General features: G+C 46.3%; 1 protein-coding gene across 1 annotated transcript in view; it reads right to left on the bottom strand.

Moving 5' to 3' along the window:
- Positions 1 to 24,841, bottom strand: part of PRODH2 (proline dehydrogenase 2) — a 273,534-nt gene extending 248,693 nt beyond the window's left edge. Inside the window, exon 1 of the mRNA XM_069243992.1 lies at positions 23,911 to 24,841. Coding sequence (XP_069100093.1) covers positions 23,911 to 24,174 — 264 coding nt within the window. The 5' untranslated portion in view covers positions 24,175 to 24,841. The remainder of the gene's footprint in view (positions 1 to 23,910) is intronic.
- Positions 24,842 to 26,193: the final 1,352 nt, after the last annotated feature.

A 26,193-nucleotide genomic window follows, 5' to 3' on the forward strand; every position in this document is an offset into this window, starting at 1 on the left:
AAGCCATATATGTGTTTATCTTGTTGTTTTTAGCTTTGCTAAACACTTGATATAACACTTTTAATAATTATTTTAGAGATCAGATACTCAGGTAATAGTTCAGCCAGACAGAAGCTTGATTTTTTTATTTGCTTCTTTAACTGCTCCATTCCCTCCTTGTGTCAAGTTACAGGGGGGCTTTGCCAACACTTTATCACAGCCAGATGCTGTAAGGATTAGCATTGTACAAAGGTTCCCCAGGCTTTTTTTGAAAGCTATGGGTTGTCTTATCAGCTGCTAAATATAACTTATTACTGGGGATAGGACTCCAGAACACAGGCACCTTTGGTTGCATGAGCCCCAGGCTGGGAGCCATGCACACATCTAATATGGACAATCTATTGTTTACGAGTATAAATGGACTCTTGCAATCAACAAAGCTCTGCAGATTAGTCAGAAGCTAGAAGAATTCTCTCCAAATGTGGAAGTGGATACATGTGGTCATAACAGGACATTGGGCCGTTTCTGCGTGGTCACCCCAGATTGTTCACCTATATGCTAGACTCTATATTTATTCTGGCTTTAGAGCTCTGTACACTTTACCCCTGCTAGCCAAAAGTAGAGTGCCTGTGCTCCCCCTTTAAACATGGTTAAATGTGGGTATTCTTAATTGGCAGATTTAATTTGTCAACCCTAGTATGTGTTGTAGAAAGTTCACTCAGGGCCGGGAAGTTAAATGGTACTAGCGGCCTGCAGCACCTATTTTGCCATCCACCTCAGTGGCAGGGTAAACATGACATCAGGCCAAACCTGTGTAGCTTGACTGCTGCAGTGTGACATGTTAAAATAACCTTTATTGACAGATAAAAACCTCTCTCTTAAATATTAGTAAGTCACCTTTAAGTCTTGTAGCCCACAAGGTAGGGTGCGTAATGTTTAAAAGTGGGACACGTAGAAAATTTATATTACCATGCCTCAACCATGCCAAGGCCCAAAAAGCTAATTTCATTGTGGCAAACATAGCTTCCCTATGTAAAAAACAGAGTACAAATTAACATACTAATACTGTAGCTGGGAAAATGGACCAGTATGAGAAATAATTAAACAATTTTAATAGTTATTACAAATTCAATACAATGGTGATGTTAGATTTAGAAGAAATATTAAGACAGTCATTTTTAGAACGTTACCCTTTACCTGCCTGAACTATCAGAATGCTAATCAGCATATGCCTCTGCCAGCTCTCAGCCTGTGCTCAGCCTTGAATAGAGGTGAAACGCCTCCCAGGATGCAAACAAAAGGCTTACCTGAATGAGCAAAGATGATTCCTCTGAGCTCAACAGGATATGAAGGTGAGAGGTATGGACCTCCTTTTGACAGCAAAATGTCAAGTCCTGCTTGATAGTTCTGTTGAGCACCATGTAACATTTGGGTGGCACTTGAAAAGAAAAGGGTAGGATGCCAAGACAATTCTTGTTGATCAACTGGTTGCTGAAGTACCCTGCTTTTGTCTTACCATACTTTTGTCTCTGAGTTTATTGTGGGTAACGTCTGTTTCAAATTGGATTTTAGTGTTAGATGTAGGAGGGCAATAGAAGGACCACAGTTACTCCCCACAAACAATCCCAGCCTTCAGACTCCAGGTTTAGTGTGGCCAAAGAATTTCACCATTTTGAAAATGCCCTGACATATGGCATTTTGCAACTCCTTGCACTAAGCCAAACAGGAACCACTGCAAAAGTAAGTAGGTCAGGGCCATAGAACATTTGCCCCATTGGCTACGGAGAGTCTGCCCCACCAACTAGCTAGTATCAAGTATAAACGATGCAACTCCAGGCAATCTCCTAAGAACACTTTCTGAACCTGAAAAAGATTAGAAGATAACTGCACCTGCTGTCTGTAAGTTGAGAGAAGTCCTGAAGGACTAGACCTGCTCCCTTTTGTACCCAGGACAAAGACATGGAGTGCAAGGGTCAGCTGGCCAACCTCCTCTGTGACTACAGTGAGCCAACAAGCTGCAAGAGGCCTTTTCCTGGAAGTACCCAGCTGACCACTGGCAACTCGACCTGGACTGGATCCTGCTGCTAGCCTCTGCCTGACACACTGTGAGTCTGTAAGTGCCTCCCCTGATGTCCCAGGAGCTTTGGAAGTGTACTCCTGTGGTTGGTTAGGGCTTAAAAGACTAAAGACAGGATGAATCTGGTTGTTGTATCCTACCTGCGCTCCATCATGGTCTGCTTCAAATTGCGTCTAAGTCCCAATCTTCCATGACCATAGACCATCATTGATGCTTCGTGTTTTTTTGCACTTTTGTCGTTTACATTTCTGAAAACACTTATCTCCAGCTCCCCTCATTTGTAATTTTGTAATTTTGTTTATTATTATTTTACTCTATTTTTCTAATTTGGTTTGGGATTTTTATTATTTGCATTTTAACTTTATTACTGTATACTTTACAAATTACCCTAAGTTACGCCTGCTCTTCTGTGCCATAACTACCAGTGAATTGGGTTCAGGTTAATTTAGTTACTTTGAGGGTTCACTCTGACAAGGATTGTGAATATTCCTTCAAGTGGGTAATCACCACCCCAAATAAAAATACAATTTCTTACAGTCATGATGAAAATTGAAAAGGAGTGTTTTTTGAAGGAGGAACTAAAGTAAGGAAGTGGAGGGGGTGTTCTAGGGCCCATAGTCATCCAGAAGTAGTATAGTGAGGCCAGATTAGTACCTAGCACACCTACTTTAAAAGCTGTTCTAGCTGCATGATTTGAAAGGTTTTGTTTATTAGGCTATTTCCAGAATGCTAAGCAAACTGTGGTGTGACAATATACTGTAGTATACTGCTAAGTAATCTTTGCTAGGGCAGGCACTGTAATTTTACATTTAGCCAGAATACCAAGCAAACATGAAAATGGCACTTTGGCTTCATACCTAGCAAAGACGGAGTTACAACTTTAGTTGAGTAATTAATACTATTTTGTGGCACTTAATATGACTAGCTTCAACAAACAAATCCCATCTTTCAAGGCAGATTTCTATTACCAATGTTCAGACTTTATGGCTCATATTTATACTATTTTAGTGCCGCATTTGCGCCGCTTTTTGACGCAAAAGTGGCGCAAAGTTACAAAATCCAATTGTATTCTGTAAGTTTGCGCACTTTTGCGTCAAAAAGTGGAGCAAGTGTGGCACTAAAAAAGTATAAATATGGGCCTATGTTTTTTTACTGACAATATTCATTTACAATTGAGCAAACCAGTATTTACTCAATGATTATGTTTAACAGAGTATTGTGAAGTGGATACATTACTGCATATTTTCAACTACATTAGCAAGGTAAAGTACATACATAGCATTAACTATTAATCTATATCCTCCATCCTGAAACACGACGAAGGTGTGGCATAAAAAGCAGTGTTCCATTACACCCCGAATAAAGGTATGGTATATCAGTGTTGGAAGCTGGCTCTCTATATGGTGCACTAAAAAGTAGCACTAAGCATTTGTTGTTCTCACAGAGGAAATAAATGAGACACACACTCAAATAATAAATCCAAGAACAATTTATAAAAATAACAATTATTTTATATATGTTTCAAACCCAAGAACTTCGTAATCAGATAAGTAGATATTTAAACATAAATACTTTGCAGTTTCATAAAACAACATAGCGCAGTTTTCAGAGTCCTCTCAATGTTATCTTATGAAGGAAAACAATTTTCAGTGAACATAGGGTTAACAACGACTTACGAGGTCAAACTCAGGGAGCAAAGGTAAGTACTGGGCACTGATCAGAACCACACCAACAGGTCACACCAGCCAGCACTCTGGTGCCTGGGTGCAGTAAGGCGTCGGGTGCATAATGGTGCTCTATGGGAGTTAGACCAAGTGACAAACAGGCTGCAGGCTTTGAATGGGAAGCCAGTTAGGGACAAAAAGCAGGTAGGTAGTAGATTTGGGGTGCTCAGCAATGTAGGTGCACCATTAGTCCTCTTCTCCTGTGCCCAGGGGCAACGGGTGCAGGGGTGTCTTTAGGCATTGGGTTTTCTCTTCTGGGAGCACTTGCGGTCAGGATGTCCTGCATGTTGAGGCTGCAGGCATTGTCGGGGAGTCCAGCAGGGGTGGACCCAGAGTAGACTCAAGCTCAGGTGAGCTGGGGGACATCATTGGCACCAGTGACCCACCCCAGATGGGGTCAAGGGCAATGGGTGCATGTGAGAAAGTGCCTCTTTCTAGCCTTGTTACCCCCACTTTTGGCCTGTTTGTGAGTGTATGGCAGAGTGTTTTCACTGTCTCACTGGGATCCTGCTAGCCAGGGCCCAGTGCTCATAGTGAAAACCCTATGTTTTCAGTATGTTTGTTATGTGTCACTGGGACCCTGCTAGTCAGGACCCCAGTGCTCATAAGTTTGTGACCTATATGTATGTGTTCCCTGTGTGATGCCTAACTGTCTCACTGAGGCTCTGCTAACCAGAACCTCAGTGGTTATGCTCTCTCTTTACAAATTGTCACTAACAGGCTAGTGACCAATTTCACCAATTCACATTGGCATACTGGAACACCCTTATGATTCCCTAGTATATGGTACTGAGGTACCCAGGGTATTGGGGTTCCAGGAGATCCCTATGGGCTGCAGCATTTCTTGTGCCACCCATAGGGAGATCTGACAATTCTTACACAGGCCTGCCACTGCAGCCTGAGTGAAATAACGTCCACGTTATTTCACAGCCATTTACCACTGCACTTAAGTAACTTATAAGTCACCTATATGTCTAACCTTTACCTGGTAAAGGTTGGGTGCTAAGTTACTTAGTGTGTGGGCACCCTGGCACTAGCCAAGGTGCCCCCACATTGTTCAGGGCAAATTCCCCGGACTTTGTGAGTGCGGGGACACCATTACACGCGTGCACTACACATAGGTCACTACCTATGTGTAGCTTCACAATGGTAACTCCGAATATGGCCATGTAACATGTCTATGATCATGGAATTGCCCCCTCTATGCCATCCTGGCATTGTTGGCACAATCCCATGATCCCACGGGTCTCTAGCACAGACCCGGGTACTGCCAAACTGCCTTTTCAAGGGTTTCACTGCAGCTGCTGCTGCTGCCAACCCCTCAGACAGGTTTCTGCCCTCCTGGGGTCCAGCCATGCTTGGCCCAGGAAGGCAGAACAAAGGACTTCCTCAGAGAGAGGGTGTTACCTTTGGAATAAGGTGTTAAGGCAGGGGAGGAGTAGCCTCCCCCAGCCTCTGGAAATGCTTTCATGGGCACAGATGGTGCCCATTTCTGCATAAGCCAGTCTACACCGGTTCAGGGATCCCTCAGCCCTGCTCTGGCGCAAAACTGGACAAAGGAAAGGGGAGTGACCACTCCCCTGGCCTGCACCTCCCCTGGGAGGTGCCCAGAGCTCCTCCAGTGTACTCCAGACCTCTGCCATCTTGCTGCTGGCACACTGGACTGCTCTGAGTGGCCAGGGCCAGCAGGTGACATCAGAGACTCCTTCTGATAGGCTCCTTCAGGTGTTGCTAGCCTATTTTCTCTCCTAAGTAGCCAAAACCTCTTTTCTGGCTATTTAGGGTCTCTGCTTTGGGGAATTCCTTAGATAACGAATGCAAGAGCTCATCCGAGTTCCTCTGCATCTCTCTCTTCACCTTCTGCCAAGGAATCGACTGCTGACCGCGCTGGAAGCCTGCAAAACTGCAACAAAGTAGCAAAGACGACTACTGCAACTCTGTAACGCTGATCCTGCCGCCTTCTCGACTGTTTTCCTGGTGGTGCATGCTGTGGGGGTAGTCTGCCTCCTCTCTGCACTAGAAGCTCTGAAGAAATCTCCCGTGGGTCGACGGAATCGTCCCCCTGCAACCGCAGGCACCAAAGAACTGCATCACCGGTCCTCTGGGTCTCCTCTCAGCGCGACGAACGAGGTCCCTTGAATCCAGCAACTCTGTCCAAGTGACTTCCACAGTCCAGTGACTCTTCAGTCCAAGTTTGGTGGAGGTAAGTCCTTGCCTCCCCACGCCAGCCTGCATTGCTGGGAACCGCGTGTTTTGCAGCTACTCCGGCTCCTGTGCACTTTCCGAGGGAATCCTTTGTGCACAGCCAAGCCTGGGTCCACGGCACTTTAACCTGCATTGCACGACCTCCTGAGTTGTCCTCCGGCGGTGTGGGACTCCTTTGTGCAACTTCGGGTGAGCACTGTTTCACTCCACTTTGTAGTGCCTGTTCCGGCACTTCTGCGGGTGCTGCCTGCTTCTGAGAGGGCTTCTTGTCTTGCTGGGTGCCCCTTCTGTCCCCTGACGCAATTGGGGACATCCTGGTCCCTCCTGGGCCACAGCAGCACCCAAAAACCCCAACTGCAAGCTTTTCAGCTAGCAAGGCTTGTTTACAGTCTTTCCGCAGGAAAACACTACTGCACGACTCTCCACGGCGTGGGACATCCATCCTCCAAAGGGGACATTTCTAGCCCTTGTCGTTCTTGCAGAAACCTCAGCTTCTACTATCCAGTAGCAGCTTCTTTGCACCCACAGCTGGCATTTCCTCGGCATCTGCCCACTCTCGACTTGATCGTGACTTTTGGACTTGGTCCTCTTGTTCCACAGGTACCCTCGTCTGGAAATCCATCGTTGTTGCATTGCTGGTTTTGGTCTTTCCTGCAGAATTCCCCTATCACGACTTCTGTGCTCTTTGGGGAACTTTAGGGCACTTTGCACTCACTTTTCAGGGTCTTGGGGTGGGCTATTTTTCTAACCCTCACTGTTTTCTTACAGTCCCAGCGACCCTCTACAAGGTCACATAGGTTTGGGGTCCATTCGTGGTTCGCATTCCACTTTTGGAGTATATGGTTTGTGTTGCCCCTATCCCTATGTGTCCCCATTGCATCCTATTGTAACTATACATTGTTTGCACTGTTTTCTATTACTATACTGCATATTTTTGGTATTGTGTACATATATCTTGTGTATATTTGCTATCCTCATACTGAGGGTACTCACTGAGATACTTTTGGCATATTGTCATATAAATAAAGTACCTTTATTTTTAGTATATCTGTGTATTGTGTTTTCTTATGATATTGTGCATATGACACTAGTGGTACTGTAGGAGCTTCACTCGTCTCCTAGTTCAGCCTAAGCTGCTCTGCTAAGCTACCATTATCTATCAGCCTAAGCTGCTAGACACCCTATACACTAATAAGGGATACCTGGGCCTGGTGCAAGGTGTAAGTACCCCTTGGTACTCACTACAAGCCAGTCCAGCCTCCTACAGTGCTGTGGTTGCTGAAGGTGTCTAGTTTCCTCTCACCACAAGGCTGCAGGAGAGGGGAGCTGTGTGGAGAGGCTGTAGGCAACTTGGAGGTGAGACCAAGAGAGTTAAAACCTGAGTGGAACCAGACTCTACACAGCTGGGGAACTGGGCTGGCACCGTTGGTTGGCTTCACCTTGGGTTGTGGTCATCGTGTGCAGAGGTCACTTCGGGTGTGGAGTCCTTGCATTCCAGGAGCTGCAGAGTGCATTTTTGAAGCTTTGTTGCAGAGTAGTTCCACTGCTCATGATAGCCTGAGTCTTTGTAGAAGACAGGCAGTCTGTAGCAGGGAGTTGGAATCCCCAGCTTCATTGCATGTTAAACCGGGAACGGAGTGCCATTTTCTCGAACCCTGTGGACATGAAAATAATGATATCGGGAATCCGGATGAGCGGATTCCCGATTCTTACCTGAGAACCATGGAGACGAGGACGCGATCGCCATAACTGGGAACCCGGATATCCGGGTTCCCGACGTTATTGAAAGAGACAACGGACTACATGGGCGGAGCGCATTAATAACAGAAGACGCCAAGGAAGAGGACGCCGAGGAAGAAGACGCAGAGAAAGGAGGAAGAACGCAGAAATCACCAAGACGAACGCAGGAGGAAGAACAGAAGGACCCCAGTCCAGGGGACACCACAACAGGAAAGGAAGGTCCCGAAGAGCGCGAACGCCGCCACGTCCCCGGAGGGACGTGGCTCAACCAGGTACGGTCCTGTTTAAAGGACAGCCTTCGTTTGATGATAGGGAGGGAGGGGGCTGCGGGAGGAGAGAAGAGGGAAGGAGAAGGGAGAGTTGAAGGGGACAAGAAGGGAAGAGGGAAGGATTTGAGGAGGGCACCAGAATAATCTCAAGGAGCACAAAATAAAGGAAGTTTAGTAATTAAAATGATCACTCACAGAGGTGACTTCACTGGATTCCTGAACTGTCGGTCACCACGATATTCTGGGGAGCGGAGTGTATATATATATATATATATATATATATATATATATATATATATATATATATATCTATCTCTCTCCCTCTCTCCCTCTCTGCCTCTCTTGTCTCTTTGCACGAAAACACACAACAATATAAAAACCCCTAGACTCACCGATATTTACATTCCTCTTGTTTTTCCAGTCCACCTGGAAACACCGTTGGGGAATATCATCTCCAGTCACCAGGAACCCTGAGGGAGAAGAGGACAACAGAGAATTACTAAACAACAGGCCGCAAACATTGGACATTTCACAGTTAAAAACTTGATATAATAAAACCACGTTTACTCACCCTTCCGATTGAGTACCGTAGTCCTTCTTATCGCCACTCCCACTGGCACAGTGCTGTCAGAAGTGGGACTTCAGTGAGCGATAAAGGATGGATCAAAAGGATAAAATGGGGGAAAAAACCACCTTGGAAGATATGATTCAGCAGTTAGCAGAAGGTCAACGTCATCTCCAGTTAGTATGGGAGGCCCATCAAAGAGAAGCTAAAGAAGATAGAGAGGCCCTCCAGAGCGCGTTAAAGAGCCAGGCCACCATCATGGCAAACAATCAGTCAGTACACGAAACGGCCCTCCAAAAGCTCACAGACACTATTGCAGCTAGCAAGGTCCATCCTAATGTGCCTAGCTCAGTCCTCCAAAAGTATCAGGACGGGGAGGACCCCGACGCATTTTTTACCAACTTTGAAAGAGTAGCCTCCTCCGCCCAATGGCCTGAAGAACGCTGGGGTCAATACGTAGCCCCGTTATTAACAGGTATTCTCCAAACTGCCTATCAAGCTGCAAATCCAGACGGTACAACCCTGTATAAAGACATCAAAAAGAGTATCCTGGAGAGGGTAGGCCACAACGCAGAGTACTACCGCCTGCGGTTTCGGAAAATAAAATGGGGTCCTACTGAAGATTCCCGAACACTATATTATAAAGTAAAGGATCTAGGACTTAAGTGGCTAGGCCCTCTAGGAACAGAGAGGGAAGATTTTGGAACAATATCTAGAATCCCTCCCTTCCCACACCCTTAGTTGGATACGTCAACACCCCAACGTCGATACAACTATGGCTGTAGACTTAGCCTGTGCCTTTCGTTCGACGGAATTTAAGAGCGGAATACCTAAAACAACAACCAGATTATCACCCGTACCCGCTCGATCTCTTCCCCGGAAAACCACTGAGGACATGGGACTATCTAAAATAGGGGAAAACCCACCTATGCAACAACTGCAATGCTACAGTTGTGGCGAGTGGGGACATATAGCACGGGTAGATGCAGATAGAGTGGGAAGGGCAACAAGACCTGATACATGTGGGCGTCATGGACCGTTTGGTTGAGGAATGTATCCTAGGAACTGATTATATACGCTTTCCAGAATTGTTAAGGGGGGTGAGATCCAGAATCCTGTCAGACTCCTGGTGGGCTGAGGCCCCCTTTTCCGACTCCCATATAGAGAGTAAACCACACCGACATAAGCCCACCAGATGGGAGAAAAGACACGCAAAACAACTCTATTGGACCACAGAGAAAGAAAAGAACTTAGAGAAGGTTGTGGCCACTATTCCACCTAACTCCCCTTCCTTCTGTGCCAGTCAACGGGAGGACCCGTCTCTCCGTAACGCTTGCAAAAAGGCTAAAACAGAAAGTACCAACGAGGTGGGTCCGTATTTCCTTATACAAAAAAACCTTCTTTACCGAGTCATCAAATGAGGCGATGGGGAGAAACGACAATTAGTGGTACCCGAACACTACCGTACCCAAGTGCTCTTCCTGGCTCACAACCAACCGGGAAGGGGGCATGTGGGAGGGAAAAAACGGAAGAATATTTATTACGAAGATTTTATTGGCCGGGGGTATATGCTCTCCTACGGCAGTATTGTGCCCAATGTCCCAGATGTCAACTCGTAGACCCAGGACCCCAAAGGAAAGCACCCCTACAACCCTTACCTATCATTGACGTCCCATTTTCTAGAATTGGAATGGACTTAGTAGGCCCCCTTCTCCCAGCCACTAAAGGACAGACTTATATTTTAGTTATCGTTGACTATGCTACTAGGTACCCTGAGGCTATACCTCTTACTAGTATGACAACTAGAACTGTAGCCCAAGCCATGATTGCCTTCTTTGCCAGGGTCGGGTTTCCCAATGAAATCCTGACGGATCAAGGGACACCTTTCATGTCTTCTTTAATGGCCGATATTTGTAAGACTTTAGGAGTCAAACTAATTAAGACCTCGGTATATCATCCCCAAACGGATGGTGTGGTTGAAAGATACAACCGCACCATAAAAACACTATTGAGAAAAACTGTCTCAGAGTCCGGACGAGATTGGGACCGAAAGCTTCCCTTGGTCCTTTACGCCATAAGATCGCATGAACAAGCCTCTACCAGACATAGGGGGTCATTCTGACCCTGGCGGTAAAATCCGCCAGGGCCAACGACCGCGGGAGCACCGCCAACAGGCTGGCGGTGCTCCCATGGGCATTCTGAACCGGCGGTGTACCGCCGGTTTCCCGCTGCCCTGGGGAATCCTCCATGGCGGCGCAGTTGCTGCGCCGCCATGGGGATTCCGACCCCCATACCGCCGTCCTGTTCCTGGCGGTATTGGCTGCCGGGAACAGAATGGCGGTATGGGGTGTCATGGGGCCCCTGGGGGCCTCTGCAGTGCCCATGCCAATGGCATGGGCACTGCAGGGGCCCCCGTAACAGGGCCCCACAAAGATTTTCAGTGTCTGCCATGCAGACACTGAAAATCGCGACGGGTGCAACTGCACCCGTCGCACCCCTTCCACTCCGCCGGCTCCATTCGGAGCCGGCATCCTCATGGAAGGGTGTTTCCCGCTGGGCTGGCGGGCGGCCTTCTGGCGGTCGTCCGCCAGCCCAGCGGGAAACCCAGAATAGCCGCGGCGGTCTTTTGACCGCGCAGCGGTATTCTGCCGGTCCCCGCCAGGCCGGCGGCTTCCGCCGCCGGCCAGGGTCAGAATAACCCCCATAGTCCCTTCGAGCTCGTCTTTGGACGACAACCCCGTAGCCTATTAGATATGGCAGCTGAGATGTGGGAAGAAGAAGGAGAAAGTGAGAAACCCTTGTTAGATTACGTACACGCACTTAAATACCAACTACAGACAGTGTGGGAGGACGTACGCAGTCATATGGAAAAAGCCCAAAATACACAAAAGAGATACTATGACCGAGGTACAAAAACACGATGCCTGCAACCCAATGATAAAATTCTTATATTACGCCCCTGTTCTGACAATAAACTATTAGCCAAGTGGCAAGCCGTATTAAAATCAGTCTCCCCTGTTACTTACCTCGTGGAACTATCCAGGAATCAAAAAGAGTGCAAATTTACCATATCAACTTATTAAAAAAATGGGAAGAACCCACTATCTCCCCAAATCATACTGCTACAAGATTTTTGATAACACCAGAAAAACCCTTAGACATTGAACTGTGTCCCACCAACCCCAATATAAACCCAGAGAGACCCCACATTAATCCAGACATCACAGGAAAATAGCTAAAACAATTAGAGAGCCTTTTGACGCTACATAACAATTTTTTTCAGGACAACCCGGTAAAACACATTTGATCCAACATCATATAAGAACTCCAGAGGGTCAAGTGGTACGACTGCGACCCTATCGTATTCCAGAGGCCCGCAGACATCTAATCGAGCAAGAGGTACAGGCTATGTTACAAATGAAAGTAATAGAACCATCTATTAGCCCTTGGTGTTCCCCCGTCGTGCTAGTTCCGAAGCCAGATGGTTCTATACGTTTCTGTATTGATTTTCGCTGTTTAAATGACATTTCTCTATTTGATACCTATCCTATTCCCCGAGTGGACGACCTACTCGAGAGATTAGGCAAAGCCCAGTACATGTCAACACTTGACTTAAAAAAACGATACTGGCAAATACCTCTGGCTCCCGCAGATCGGGAAAAAAACGCTTTCTCCACTCCCTCGGGGCTCTATCACTTTACGGTGCTCCCGTTTGGCCTCCACGGGCTCCGGCTACTTTTCAAAGATTGATGGACCATCTCTTACGACCTTTCCAAAAGTATGCCGCCGCCTATCTAGATGATATCGTGATCTTCAGCGAAACATGGGAAAACCATCTTGACCATCTCAAAAATATTTTCCGTATGTTACACACAGCCGGTCTCATGGCTAATCCGAGGAAATGTCATCTGGCATATGATCACATTGCATATCTCGGGTACTTTATAGGGAAGGGACAACTTCGACCTCAGAAAAGTAAAATAGAGGCTATCCAACAAGTTCCTACTCTCACAACAAAGAAAGAACTTCGCTCCTTTTTGGGATTGATAGGTTATTACGGACGATTTATACCCAGATATTCCACTTTAGCCGCCCCCCTCACAGACCTCCTTAAAAAAAAAACTGCCGTCCAAAATATCTACCCTGACAGCCGCCCAACACTCCAGCTTTCAACACTTAAAATACTGCCTCACTACGGAACCTGTCCTACGGTGTCCTGATTTTGCTAAGGTCTTTCATCTTCAAACTGATGCCTCTGACGTGGGGTTAGGGGCGGTGCTGTCCCAACCTGACGACGATGGCCATGACCACCCCATCGTGTTCATTAGTAGGAAACTGTTGCCCAGGGAACGTCACTATCCGATTATCGATCGTGAATGTCTCTCTATCAAATGGGCTATTGAGAACCTGCGATACTATCTCTTGGGGCATCCTTTCGTTTTATACACTGACCATGCCCCTAACTTGGTTGGCCTCCAATAAGAACACCAACTCCTGCATTCTCAGGTGGTTTATGGAACTAGAACCCTTCTCTTTTCAGGTTCGTCACATTCCGGGCGCTCTACAGGGTCCTGCGGACTATTTGTCTAGTTTCCCTGAACCTTCGGAACTATATCAGTCCTGATCTTGGGATGGGGTGTGTAGCCGGGAGTTGGAATCCCCGGCTACATCGCATGTTAAACCGGGAACGGAGTGCCGTTTTCCTGAACCCTGTGGACACGACAATAAAGATATTGGGAATCCGGATGAGTGGATTTCCGATCCCTTACCTGAGAACCATGGAGACGATGACACGATTGCCATAACTGGGAACCCGGATATCTGGGTTCCCGACGTTATTGAAAGAGACAATGGACTACACGCGCGGAGCGCGTTAATAACAGAAGAGGACAAGGAAGAGGACGCCGAGGAAGAAGACACAGAGAAAGGAGGAAGAACGCATAAATCACCAAGACGAACGCAGGAGGAAGAACAGAAGCACCCCAGTCCAGGGGACACCACAACGGGAAAGGAAGGTCCCGAAGAGCGCGAACGCCGCCACGTCCCCGGAGGGACGTGGCTCAACTAGGTACGGTCCTGTTTAAAGGACAGCCTTCGTTTGATGATAGGGAGGGAGGGGGCTGCGGGAGGAGAGAGGAGGGAGGGAGAAGGGAGAGGGGAAGGGGACAAGAAGGGAAGAGGGAAGGATTATAGGAGGGCACCAGAATAATCTCAAGGAGCACAAAATAAAGGAAGTTTAGTAATTAAAATTAGCACTCACAGAGGTGACTTCACTGGATTCCTGAACTGTCGGTCACCATGATATTCTGGGGAGCGGAGTCTCAGTCTCAGTCTCTCTCTCTCTCTCTCTCTCTCTCTCCCTCTCTCTCTTGTCTCTTGTCTCTTTGCACAAAAACACACAAAATAAAAACCCCTAGACTCATCGATATTTACATTCCTCTTGTTTTTCCGGTCCACCTGGAAACACCGTCGGGGAATATCATCTCCAGTCACCAGGAAACCTGAGGGAGAAGAGGACAACAGAGAATTACTAACCAACAGGCCGCAAACATTGGACATTTCACAGTTAAAAACTCGATATAATAAAACCACTTTTACTCACCCTTCCGATTGAGTACCGTAGTCCTTCTTATCGCCACGCCCACTGCCACACAGTCCTTCTGGGGTTCTTGAAGGCTCAGCTCCAGGAAAAGTCATCTTGTGGGCAGAGTCCGTCAAGGTCAGCAGGCAGGCCAGAGAGGCTGGATCCAAGACAGCTGCTTCTTCTTTTCCTCTTCTGCAGGGGCAAGTCTTCTTTGTCCTTCGCTTTTTAGGTAGTCAGCAATTTAGGGCCTTTACAGGGAGTGCCAGGTGGTAGCCAATGGGCTGCCCATCTTTAGGGTGACTACACACTTTCTATGACCACTTCTGCCTGAAAGTCTGCATAACCCCAACCACAGTGGCCTAATTCCTTCCAAATAAAATGGAAGAATTAAAAAAGTAGTGTCCACTTCAGCTCGTCCAACTTAGGGGTGGGACTGGCATGAAATGGGCACACCTTCTAAACTGCCTAATTTTCCCACCTGTGCTGCCGCCAAAAGTGGGGTCAGGACAGGGGGACCGATCATCTTCACAGTCTGGAGAGACCTGGGTTGCATTACAAAGGTGGATAGGCCTTTGAAGCTTCCCACCTTGGAATGTCCATCCTGCCTGAGTTAGTTGATAACACCTCCGCCTAGTGCAGGCTTTTGTCTTAGGCCCTCAAGAGCACTGGCTCTCACCTTGGGGGGCCAGAAACGTGTCTGTGGTGGCTGAACTGGCCAGGAACAGTGAGTCAGCACACTTGTAGCTGGTAGGTTTTCAGGGGGCACCTCTAAGTTGCTCTCTGTGTGCATTTATTAATAATTCCATCACTGGGATCAGTGAGGGTGTATTGTTCTGAGATGTCTGATACCAAACATCCCAGAATTCAGAGAAGCCATCATGCAGCAGGGGAACTTGTAATGACAAGTGCCAAGCACGTGAATTTAAAAATGCTTCCTTGTTCACTTGCTATGTCTCAGAATCGACAGATACATGGCAAAGGCATATCTGCATGTGCATATATGCCCTCACATGTGCCTTGATGCACCCGGCCTTAGGGGTGACTTACACCTGGCACATGCAGTGATATGGTACATGGTGCACAGGAGTGTGTGACAGGTTGTGTTTCTATTTAGCTTGCAGCAACACATGCAGTCTACAATGGCAGCGCTATGTGGGTTTGGTGAGGTTTCCCTGGGGGTGGCACAACTGGTGCTACAGCCCTCAGAGACCTTCCTTAGTACCCCAGGCCTAGAGTACCAGGGGTACCATTTGCTAGGGACTTACAGGGGGTGCTAAAGAGTGTGCCAATTGTGCAAAATAACTGTACAGTTTTGTGAAAAGAGATCTGGCACTACAGGACCTGGTCAGCAGGGACCCAGTGCACTAATAGTCGAAGCCACAAAAGAAAACAGGCAAAAAGTGGGGGCTAACAATGACAAAAAGGGTGATTTCCTATAATCATTCAAATTAAGTTTACATTCTACTAAATAAATAAGCAGGCAGTTATATATTAGACGCTATGATTGTAAGTTTAAAGAAAACTAAGCAAGATGTTACATAGGACAAACAGCATTTACATCTTACTTTGATTCCAGATATACTTTAATGTAACAGGAGAGTGACCTTAAAACTATAGAGGGTGGTAAACAAGATTTAGACTTTATCTATTCACAGAATGTAAAGCAAAACTAAGGACCTGATGACAAGTGCCCCGTTAAATTGAGATCCCTGTGCAAACAGCTGTTATTAGTTGTAAGTTAAATATTTTGTGATGTGTATCACACCCGGTATGATAAAGTCTCTACTTTCTGTAAACTACCAGCAGGGCAAACCTGCAGACATTTAACAGGGTAGAATTGCCCAGTATTTTCCTGGCCTGGTGGATGTTGATGCAGCAAGCACCAAAATCTGCATGTTATCCCTAAAAAGACAGAAAAGGCAATAACTAACAGATCTGAGAAATTCTGAATACTTCTGTGTTGGGTGCAAAAATGACTGCATCTGTCAAAAGGACACTTGCAAGTGGACCTTTCCTGGGCAGTGGGAATGTATACCTTACCAAACTTAGAAAAACATGTAGCTTTAAAAATTCATTTTATGTTTATCCAAGTGTGACATTGAAGGCAATGTGGTATGATGCCTTCTCAATATATTAAGCAACCTGTGACATGCTACAAAGCCACTATCAACAAGGCAACAAATCCTCCATTTAACCTAGCAAATCTCAGGAGCAAAACCTGAAGAATCACTCACTGTCAAGAACCATGAAACTCTTTAGCATGCCCCTTCATCTCAAAAGGCAAAGAACTGAAAAAATACCATAACATAAAAACCAAAGAGGATACACCGATCAAACCAACCTTAGTTAAGACTTTTCAGTTCAACCAACACTCAAGTTACTCTCCTTCAACCCCTTCACATCTGATGATTGCACAAACCTCATTATTGAATGTGTACCAAGAGGGTGACTACCTGTCCTCTGTCTGGCACCTATGTTCATATATATCCTCTTTAATAGCTCAGCTGCCATCCTGACCATTCTATCATGAATTCATCACTCACTAGTATCAGCATTGTTCCCAAATGATCTCAAGACCTATACCAAACCAAAAAGCAAGGCTGCAACCCAAATGATCCTTCTTGCTCATTCTCAAGCTTACTTATTACTTACTTACTACCTGTAATGTCTACTGGCATGCAGAGCAGAAACGAAGGATCTCCACTTCTGACTGTCTTAGACAAGTTTCAGTATGGTACCCCAGCTGTTGATCAGAGTCTTCCTTTCTGTTTCCACGGTTCGCCCCTAGGAGTTCTTTGGCCTGCCTCACTTCCGTTTGCTCTCTGGGCTCCAGTGGAGAGCTGTTCTCGCAATGGAATCTTGCTCCCATCTGATGGTGTGTCCTATCCATCTCCATCTCCATCTCTTTTTTACAATGATGGAGCCCATCCTCTCTTGCTTGAATCTGGGGAGCAGTTCCTGGATGGAGATGATTCATAGTCAGAAAATCCACAAGATTCTTCTGAGTTTGCTGGTGTGGAAGTTCTGATGTTTTGGTGATATCACTTTTCATTATCCACCAGCATTCTGGTTCGTACAAGAGTGTGGACAGAACGCAGCTACGGTTAAGCCTCAGCTGGGTGTTTGTGCTGTTCTGAGATGACCTCCACACATTATCCAACATCCTGAAGTCACTGTTGAAGGCATTACAGCCTTGTTCACTCTGCTCTTGATGTCACTGTTATTCTCGAGAAAACTCAAAGAAAGATTTGCATTCAACCAAATACTGGAATTTGTTGAAAGAAACAGTCTTCTTTCTTACTATCAAACTGGATTCAGTTAGTGTTATGGCATAGTAAACATCTTGATTGCTACATAGGACAGCATAAAAACGACTGTTGACTAAAATGGAGTTAAGACAGGTCTTCCCCTAGACCTCTTGTGCATTTGATACCGCCCACCATCATTCATTGCTACAGCGACTTGACAATACTGGAATGGAATACAGGGTAGAGTTCTGCAGTCAGTTGCATACTTCTTCACTGTGCCTCTTCAAATCACTTCTCCTTTGCCAGGCAGCATTCCCCTGAACAGCCAATGTCCCTCTAGGGTGCACCATTATTCCATTCCCCATCAATGTGTACCCAGCCCCTGTCCAAAACTCATCTCCTCATCCAGCCTCAACTACTGTAACTAAGATGGTTGCACATAACTCATTTTACAGCTTGAAAATCCAACAGATCATGATTCATGTGTGTGGGAAACTGCCACTTTGTTGCAGTACCCACCCCAACTTTTTGCCTGGTTTCTGGATGCGACTTGGACTGGAGTGCACTGGGATCCTGCTAACCAGGTTCTCAGTGCCAGTGTTCTTTCTCTAAAAATTGTAAAGGTAATTGGCCACACCTTTAGCTGCCGCTATAAGTCCCTAGTAAATGGTACTTAGGTACCTAGGGCATGGGGAATTATGGGTAGGCTGCTGAGGGCAGCAGCACTGTTTGTGCTACCCCCTAGGGCCATGCATCCAGATGCACCCAGCACTACTAATGCAGGCTGAGTGTCCTGGCACAATCCTAAAATGCAAACTCAACATGGCACACTGCCTGTGTGCCCTGTCCACTACACACTGCATACAGTATAGATAGGTCAACCCTCTGGCAGGCCTTCCAGCCCTAAGGCAGGGTGCACTATACTGTATGTGAGGGCATAGATGCATGAGCAATAAGCCCCTACTGTGTCCTTGCCAAACCTGGGACATAGTGAGTGAACAGAGCATCCATTTGAATACATGTGCTGGACACTGGTTCAATACGGGTTTCCCAGCTACATGACGGTCAGTCTGAACGCTGGGTTGTTTGGTGTCAAACAACTCAGAATGATAAATCCAAAGTGGTACCAGTATTGGATTCATCCCTAATGGTGCTCCCTGCAAAAGCTAACTACCATGGCATGGTTACTGACTGGTCCTATCCAGCCTGCCACTGCCAGATGTCCAATCTACAACCTTGGGGGAGAGCTTTGTCTTTCTGGATTGTAGAACACTGCCCTTCCTGGGTGGAGGTGCTAACACCCCCTCCCTCAGGAATGAGCACTGCCCTGGCGACAAGCCTCAAAGGACTTACCGCCTTTGAAACTCGACCCCCCAGGCCTGCTGCTAGCAGCAGATGGTCACCCCCTTGCAAACCCCTATGTCTGGTGGAAGCAACAGTGGGAAACTACACAAAAGGTAGGAGAAGTGGCCCCATCTGGCATGCACCACCCCTAAGGTGTTACCTGTGAGGTGGACACTCTATTTTACTTTCCTTCATCTTGGATGGAGGAAAATAGCCCACCAGGTATAGGGAAAAAGCTCTCCCACAGGAAGTGGTCACTTAGTGGGTGTAGCCACCCTAAGGTAGATGACCCATTGGTCACTACCAGGTTCCCCCTAAAAAGTCCACTAAGTACAGTATTTAGTGGGTACCCCATGACCAGGAAATCTGATTCAACGAACAAAAGAAGACTAGCACCAAGAAGATCCAAGGCACGGGAACTGTGGACCTGCTGCAACAAAGAAAAGGCACCAAACCCTGCCTGCTGCACCTAGGACCCAGCAATTGCAGCTGAGGAGCTGCTGGACAACTAGAAAATCTCTAAAGAACCCCAGAGGACCTCTAGGCTTCAAAAATCGCCAAAAAACTCCATCTCCAGAGTGGAAGTACCGCCCTAAAAACAGCAAGAAACCAGCAAGCCAGTCAGGGTCATTTCACTGATCAGGAGCTAACTCCCGAACTGGATGCTGCAGCAGGAGAAAACAACACACCGACGACCGAGAGGACAAACCCTGCTAATGTGCCACGTTCAGTGGTACTGTGCCCTCCAGTGTTCAAACCGTACCAATACCCTGGGTATTGGTCAGCTAACGTCAGAGACTGAGAAAACCAGCTTGCCCGAGCTGAAAGAGGACCAGGAGATAGCCCCAGTCAAGGGACTTAAGGAACACCCTGGACCACCCACCAGAGTGCCCCCGTTGCCCTGCAAGCGACCACTGAACTGACTTACCTCCTGCTTCTAAGGGCGTCCTTGGGCACAGTTCCTGGCTCACTGATTCACTCTTCACCCGGCCGCCCTGTGCCCTGCACTGAAGAACCTGCTGTACCATAAGGGTCCCCCACACCTTGCGACCTCAACACTCCAAGGGATCCTCAAAGAACCATCTTTAAACTTACCTGTGCAGTGCTTTTCAAAGTGGTCCCTCGCAGTGGCCCTGCACCAGCTTCAGAGACCTTTCCTCGCTGCTCTCAGCAGAACTGAGAGTTGCCCGAACTTCTTCAGCTGGCACAGTATGCCCACCAATGACCTGGACCAACCTGCAAAAGAAAAACTTGTTAAACCAACTGGACGATTTTATATGTATTTTTAAAGGTGATCTTTCGTTGATTCCTGTGGTGCGTAATTATGCACGAAAAATACTATTTTTATTAAAACCTTAAAAATTCATATCTCAAAAAGTACTTAACCAATTTTGATAATCTTAGTCTTAGAAATTACAAAAGAATCAGAAGTATTTTTATAAATTGTTTTTGAGTTATTCCTTTGAGTGTGTGAGTTGCAGGATTGATACTGTGTGTACAACAAATGCTTTGCATTTCTCCAAGATTGGCCTAACTGCTCGACCAAGCTACCTTAAAAATTAGAGCATTAGGTGATCTAGTTTTTACCCATGTAAACCAATGTGTGATTGCCTGGACCCCCTGACAGTGTGCCTAGCTTTGCACACTACATAGAGGCCAAGCCCCCTACAATGTGCGATCAGCAAATGCTTCCAAGAAGATAACCACTAGGAGTTACCTAACCACCTCAATGTCAAAAACTATAATTGCATGCAGGAAATTGTACTCCCCCTGCCATCTGGCACAAGACTTCCTTCCATAATCCAGTGAATACAAAGAAGGATCTTGGGAGTGATTAGGGATGCCAAACTTTTAAATTACCAAAGAAACTTTCTACATAAATGGATACATATGTGGAATCTTCACTTACCTAGTCTTCCCCTTAAGAAGTATGGGGCACCATTACCTTAGGGATTCTTTGTCTGGACTATGCCAACTGAGTAGCTCCAGTATAACTGCTTCTCATGCTACCAGGCAACCCATTACTACACACATCAGAACCATAACCCTCCAATTTTTACACTCACATCCTAAGGCTTGTCCTATCTAATTCAAAGCAATGTGCATCACACATTGAGCCACTCATAGCACTGCTCACTCTTTCTTCAACATCAGCTCTACACCACGGCCAAACTATACCTCAATATTTGAGGAATGCACTTTAGATACCCCATTCTTCAAAAATTCACGAGTGGAAGCTATTTTACCACTGAGATGGCCTAGCTCTGTAACTTGATTCCTACAAGAACAGGGATAGTGTATAATCACCTGAAACATTGAGTAGCTTAAAATAAAACTGGCAATTTAGCTCAAATAATTCTAGAAAAAAGACCACATTTAAAAAAAATGGTAGGTACTTGCATGTGTTTCTGTGAACATGCTCGCACTTATCTGGAACATCTTGTGCGTAGGACTCCTACAAGTTGGCCGCACCAAGACTGGTGCATGTCTACAGACTTCCTGCACCAAACCCAATACTAGGCCTGGCAGAAACTCAATAACTCCGAATCAATCAGAGTAATTTCAGTTATTCTGCCTTACTTTTTGATGCCGAATTACCGATAATTATGTGATTACTAATCCTAGCATAATTAAGAGTAATGTGCTCTTATGGTAGGCACAAAACCTACCATAAGAGCACATTTAACAAGTGTGAGCAGACGCTCACTATTCGTGTTCTGTTGCATTTAGTGCTGTTTTTTAGCGCAAAATTCCTCCTTCTGGATGTGAGGTTGCATTTTTCACTAAGAAAATAGCGCTAAATGCCAGTGGTAAATTAGGGGGAACCCCCCACCCCAAGAACACATTTAGCAAGCGTGAGCAGCAACTTGCTATTCGTGTTCTGTTGCATTTAGTGGTATTTCTTAGCACAGAGTGCATCCTCAGGTCCATTTTGGACATGTGCGGGCATTTTTGTGCTAAGAAATAGCGCAAAACGCAGAATTACTCTTTTTGCGTAATTCTACGAAATATTGCAGAATTCTAAGGTAATGGCCCATAATTATGCTACATGTAAGTACGGGAGTTAAGCTCACCTCTACCCAATACCTCTCCTGTAGGCCAAACTACAATACTATGCACTTTTAATCATGCACTTCAAAAGTGTCTCTTACCAATCTGACGGGAAATTGAAGTGCTTTACAGCCTCATCAGAGGAATGAAGCATTAATTAAATTCTACAGTACAATGCAATAGCAGGCACTGTGAGTTTAGATTTTCATCAACTGCTCTGTAAAATGTGATGTCTGAGGGTTGTGGCTTTTTAAAATCCTATAAAGCTAAGCATATAACAATGTAATCCATGGTGACCTTGACATCACTGAATGGAAGCAGAATGCTAAGCAAACTGGGAAACAAACATGCGCCATGACTGCATACCATGGTGCTATTATAAGCAAATTGCAGCACAGAAACAGAGCGAATTAACAAATAGAAAAAGTGATATTAAGGTATGACAGGCAGTGTGACTATATATATACCTTGCTCATGGGAGCGGGAATTATGGTATGGGGAGAACCAAATTATGCAGTAGGACTGACTAAATTATGTGGCAAGAAAAGGCAAATTAGGTGGCATAACAGCACATTTTCTGACAGTATTCGTTATTTTGGCATTTTTATATGTTAACACTGCATGGGCAGTTGTTTTCACCCCTTTACTACCAGTTTAGCACCCAAATACACCAATAAGGAAGTGAAAATCGACCGGCCAACTTTTGCAAAGGGTCTTCCACTGCGCTGCAACATGTCACTGTGGTCCATATTTATACTTTTTGACGCACAACTGCGCCAACGCAGTTGCGCGTCAAAAATTTTACCGCCGGCTAACGCCATTCCAACGCACCATGCGGGCGCCTTATTAATGGAATGACGTTAGCCGGCGCCGCGGACTGGTGTGCGTAAAAAAAAATGACTCACACCAGGCAGCGCCGGCGTATGGGAAAATGGGGGTTGTGCGTCAAAAAATGGTGCAAGTCAGGTCTGAGGCAAAATTCAGGCCTCAAACCGGATTTGCGCCATTTTTTTTTATGCCCAACCTCCATTGACATGACTCCTGTCTTAGCAAAGACAGGAGTCATGCCCTCTTGCCCAATGGCCATGCCCAGGGGACTTATGTCCCCTGGGCATGGTCATTGGGCATAGTGGCATGTAGGGGGGCCCAAATCAGGCCCACCTATGCCACAAAAAAAATTGGGAAAAAATGCTTACCCGAACTTACCTTTACTTCCCTGGGATGGGTCCCTCCATCCTTGGGTGTCCTCCAGGGGTGGGCAAGGGTGTCAGGGGGTGTCCCTGGGGGCAGGGGAGGGCACCTGTGGGCTCCTTCCGAGCCAACAGGTCCCTTAACGCCTGCCCTGACCCAGGCGTTAAAACACGGCGCCCATCAGGCTGTGCGCCGTTTTTTAAGGCCCACCCCCTCCTGTGCGTCAAAATGACGCCAGAGTATAAATAAGGGGCACAGGCCTTAAAGTCATTTTTTGGAAGGGAACGCCTACCTTGCATATAATTAATGCAAGGCTGGTTCCCCCTTCCAAAAAATGACACACATGGTGGAATTTTGACGCCTGCGGGGTTGGACGTCAAAGTATAAATATGGGCAGGGTTTGCGCCGATTGTGCGTCAAAATTTTTGACGCACATTCGGCGCAAACAGATTATAAATATGCCACTGTGTTTTTAGTAGCGTTTGAACCATTTAGTAACATTTTTGTTATAATCTGCAAAGCATGAGGCAGGTGATGAATTATGAGGCAAATGTGGCAGATCCATAATTATGCAGAAAACAGGGCATCTGCAGAATTGCATATTTCCAGTGGTCCTGACCTTGCCAGAACAATGAATAAACAATAGCATAATCAGCACCATGACTTTATATCTCCAATGAATGCTAAACAAGCAATGACTTGGTAACCCCTGAAATTCTTGTTGAAAATGCAGAAGAAGGAAGACCCCTCCAAATGATTCAGTAAAGCATTTTTTTTAGGAGACGCGTGAGGATTTGCAGAAAGTTAATTCTGGTTCTCCTGCAAGACGTATTTTCCAATCAAATGTAAAGTTTTTATATCCTTTTAAAGTTATACGACCAGCTGCAATTAAGCAGTTTCCACAATCGTAGTTCTGGGAATGTTCATTCTCACCTTCTGGCAGTTGTTCACAAGAGTGGGAAAGGAGCACAGCCGGAAGATGAGGAGACCCCTCGCGATCTCCCAGAAACTCTTCAGCCTGAACACCTCCCCGTCGTCGAATGAGATGCGGCGCGGTACCGGTCCAGAGTCCTGTACTGTGGGAGATGCGGCGTCCACAGTATGTTGGGAAGAAGCTGCCCTGAGGAACAGACGTGCACGGAAGAGGACAGGGAAGCGAAGGGAAGCTCTCGCAGCAGTAAATCCCGACAGAGACATGGCGGAAAAGGTCAAACACCACCCGACTAAGGTTTGGCAGTGATGTCCGCCTGCCTCTCTCCGCTCCCGCACAAGTGACCACTCAGGGCCCTAGTTCAGTAATGAGAGATATGCAGGTGGTGTCAGTGAGTTTCGGTGAGGTGTGCGGAAAGTAGCGCCAATTCCGATAGTGTTGGTAGGCTGAGAGCATGTGTGTGTAAAATTCGCCACCACAGGCCTAAATTAAAAGGCTGTGCCGCCAGACCGGGTCCCGTCAGTAAGGACGACCCCGAGCTGTAGCACGGTGAAAGGTGAAGTATGGAGCAACGTGTGGGAGGCGTATAGGGGGACAGTGTACGTGTGCAAGTCGTGAAGACAATTCGTGAAGGTGTGCCAAACCTGAACAGGTGCACGGAGCACAAGCAAGACTTGGGCAGAGAGGGGGAATTGCAGCTTGTGAGTAGAAGTGGCAAGGATGTGTAAAACTTAGGACAGATGAATAGGGCGACTGCAAAAGTTGGGAAATTACACGAAAAAGATGCAAAGAAGCAGGAAAATGTGAGATATGGAAAAAAAGCAAGGGAAAGCATGTACCCGAATGGTCTATCTCTTCCCTAGGACATCTGCCGTTCTTTCGCAGGACAAGATGGACTTTAAAAACGCAGACACGAATACTGAGCTTGGCCGCTTGTGACCCAAAGATGTTAATATCCACAACTTATTAACTTGCCGTTGTGTTTGTGACTCGTGTTGGAGGGCAGCACGATCTCTTGGGGGCGGAGGAAAGGGAGGCGTGTAGGGCCTTGTCAAGTTCAGAAGTTAGGGAACCAGCCAGATGGCAGCACACGAACTGGCCAAGGTCTACTTAACCCTTCAGTAGCCAAAAGGTAGGGAAAAGATGAAAGGTATATAGAACCCCCTGCCAAAATCCATACTCCATACAGACGTGTGGAGAAAATGAAATTGCAGGCAGACTGAGCTCCAAAAGTGGATTGCAAACTCAGAAGCAGCACGACGGACACCTCTAGTACAAGCAGACATTTCTGGGTGATTGTAAATATTGACTTTGTTGGCTGGGGTTGTTTGTCCTCATTGCTTGCCCTATTTGAGTGACGGACTAGGACACGCTTGTACCGAGAGCCTGGGAACTGGATGTGCTGGTGCACAGATAAGAACAACAGTTCAAATTAGCTGCAAAGCACACAAAAGTCGGGCAAACCCGCTTTACGTTTGTGGAAAAAGTCACTCGTAGGTGAATGGAAGGAAGTAGGTTACCCATACCCTCAGAACCACACACCAGGCCTTTACTGAGTACCACATTCGAAGTACTACCTCAATACCAGAAATCAGAGCAACTCTTATTACCAGAACACGAGGATAAAACCACAGTCAAAACTCGTGTATAATCAAACACCAACCTAGGTATAATTTCAAAACCACAGTTCAAGTGTAACCTCAGAACCCTGGCCCAGTGCCAAAGGTTTAATCTAGTCCTATCCTTAAAATCACCTCTAGACAGCGGAGCACTATCCTCAGTAACCACAAAGCTTAAATATTAAAATCCAAGGACAACTCAAAGCCCCAGCTTAAAGTGAAGTCTGTAAGCCAGGGCCACTCTCAAGAACCGAACTCTAGCTTTAGTACAGTACCACAACTCAGTTGTAGCCTCGTTATCACATCCTCCGGAATCACGTCTGTACCACAGGACAAACCTCTGTGCAGCAGCCCAAATCAAACTGTAATTCCTCCTCTCTAATCAGACCCCACAAACCTAATCCAGGTCAAGAGTCCTGTTTCTGGTTACAGCATTTAATGTAAAAATATTAACCTAAGTGTAAATTCAGTTCAAAATATGGCCTAACCTTAGTACCACTGCCAAGCCTGTCTTCTGTTTCTCAACCCATATGAAAACTTAGTAAGACTACTGAAGTCTAATTATAAAAACAACTGCAACCCAGATCTAACAGCAGTGTAAAAAACATTCTCAAACTGTTAGAAATTGAGTTTCTGGTTGACAGACATATGCACCCTGTCCAAGCA

Source organism: Pleurodeles waltl, chromosome 7, assembly GCF_031143425.1.
Source record: "Pleurodeles waltl isolate 20211129_DDA chromosome 7, aPleWal1.hap1.20221129, whole genome shotgun sequence".
NCBI classification, from domain to species: Eukaryota; Metazoa; Chordata; class Amphibia; order Caudata; family Salamandridae; genus Pleurodeles; species Pleurodeles waltl.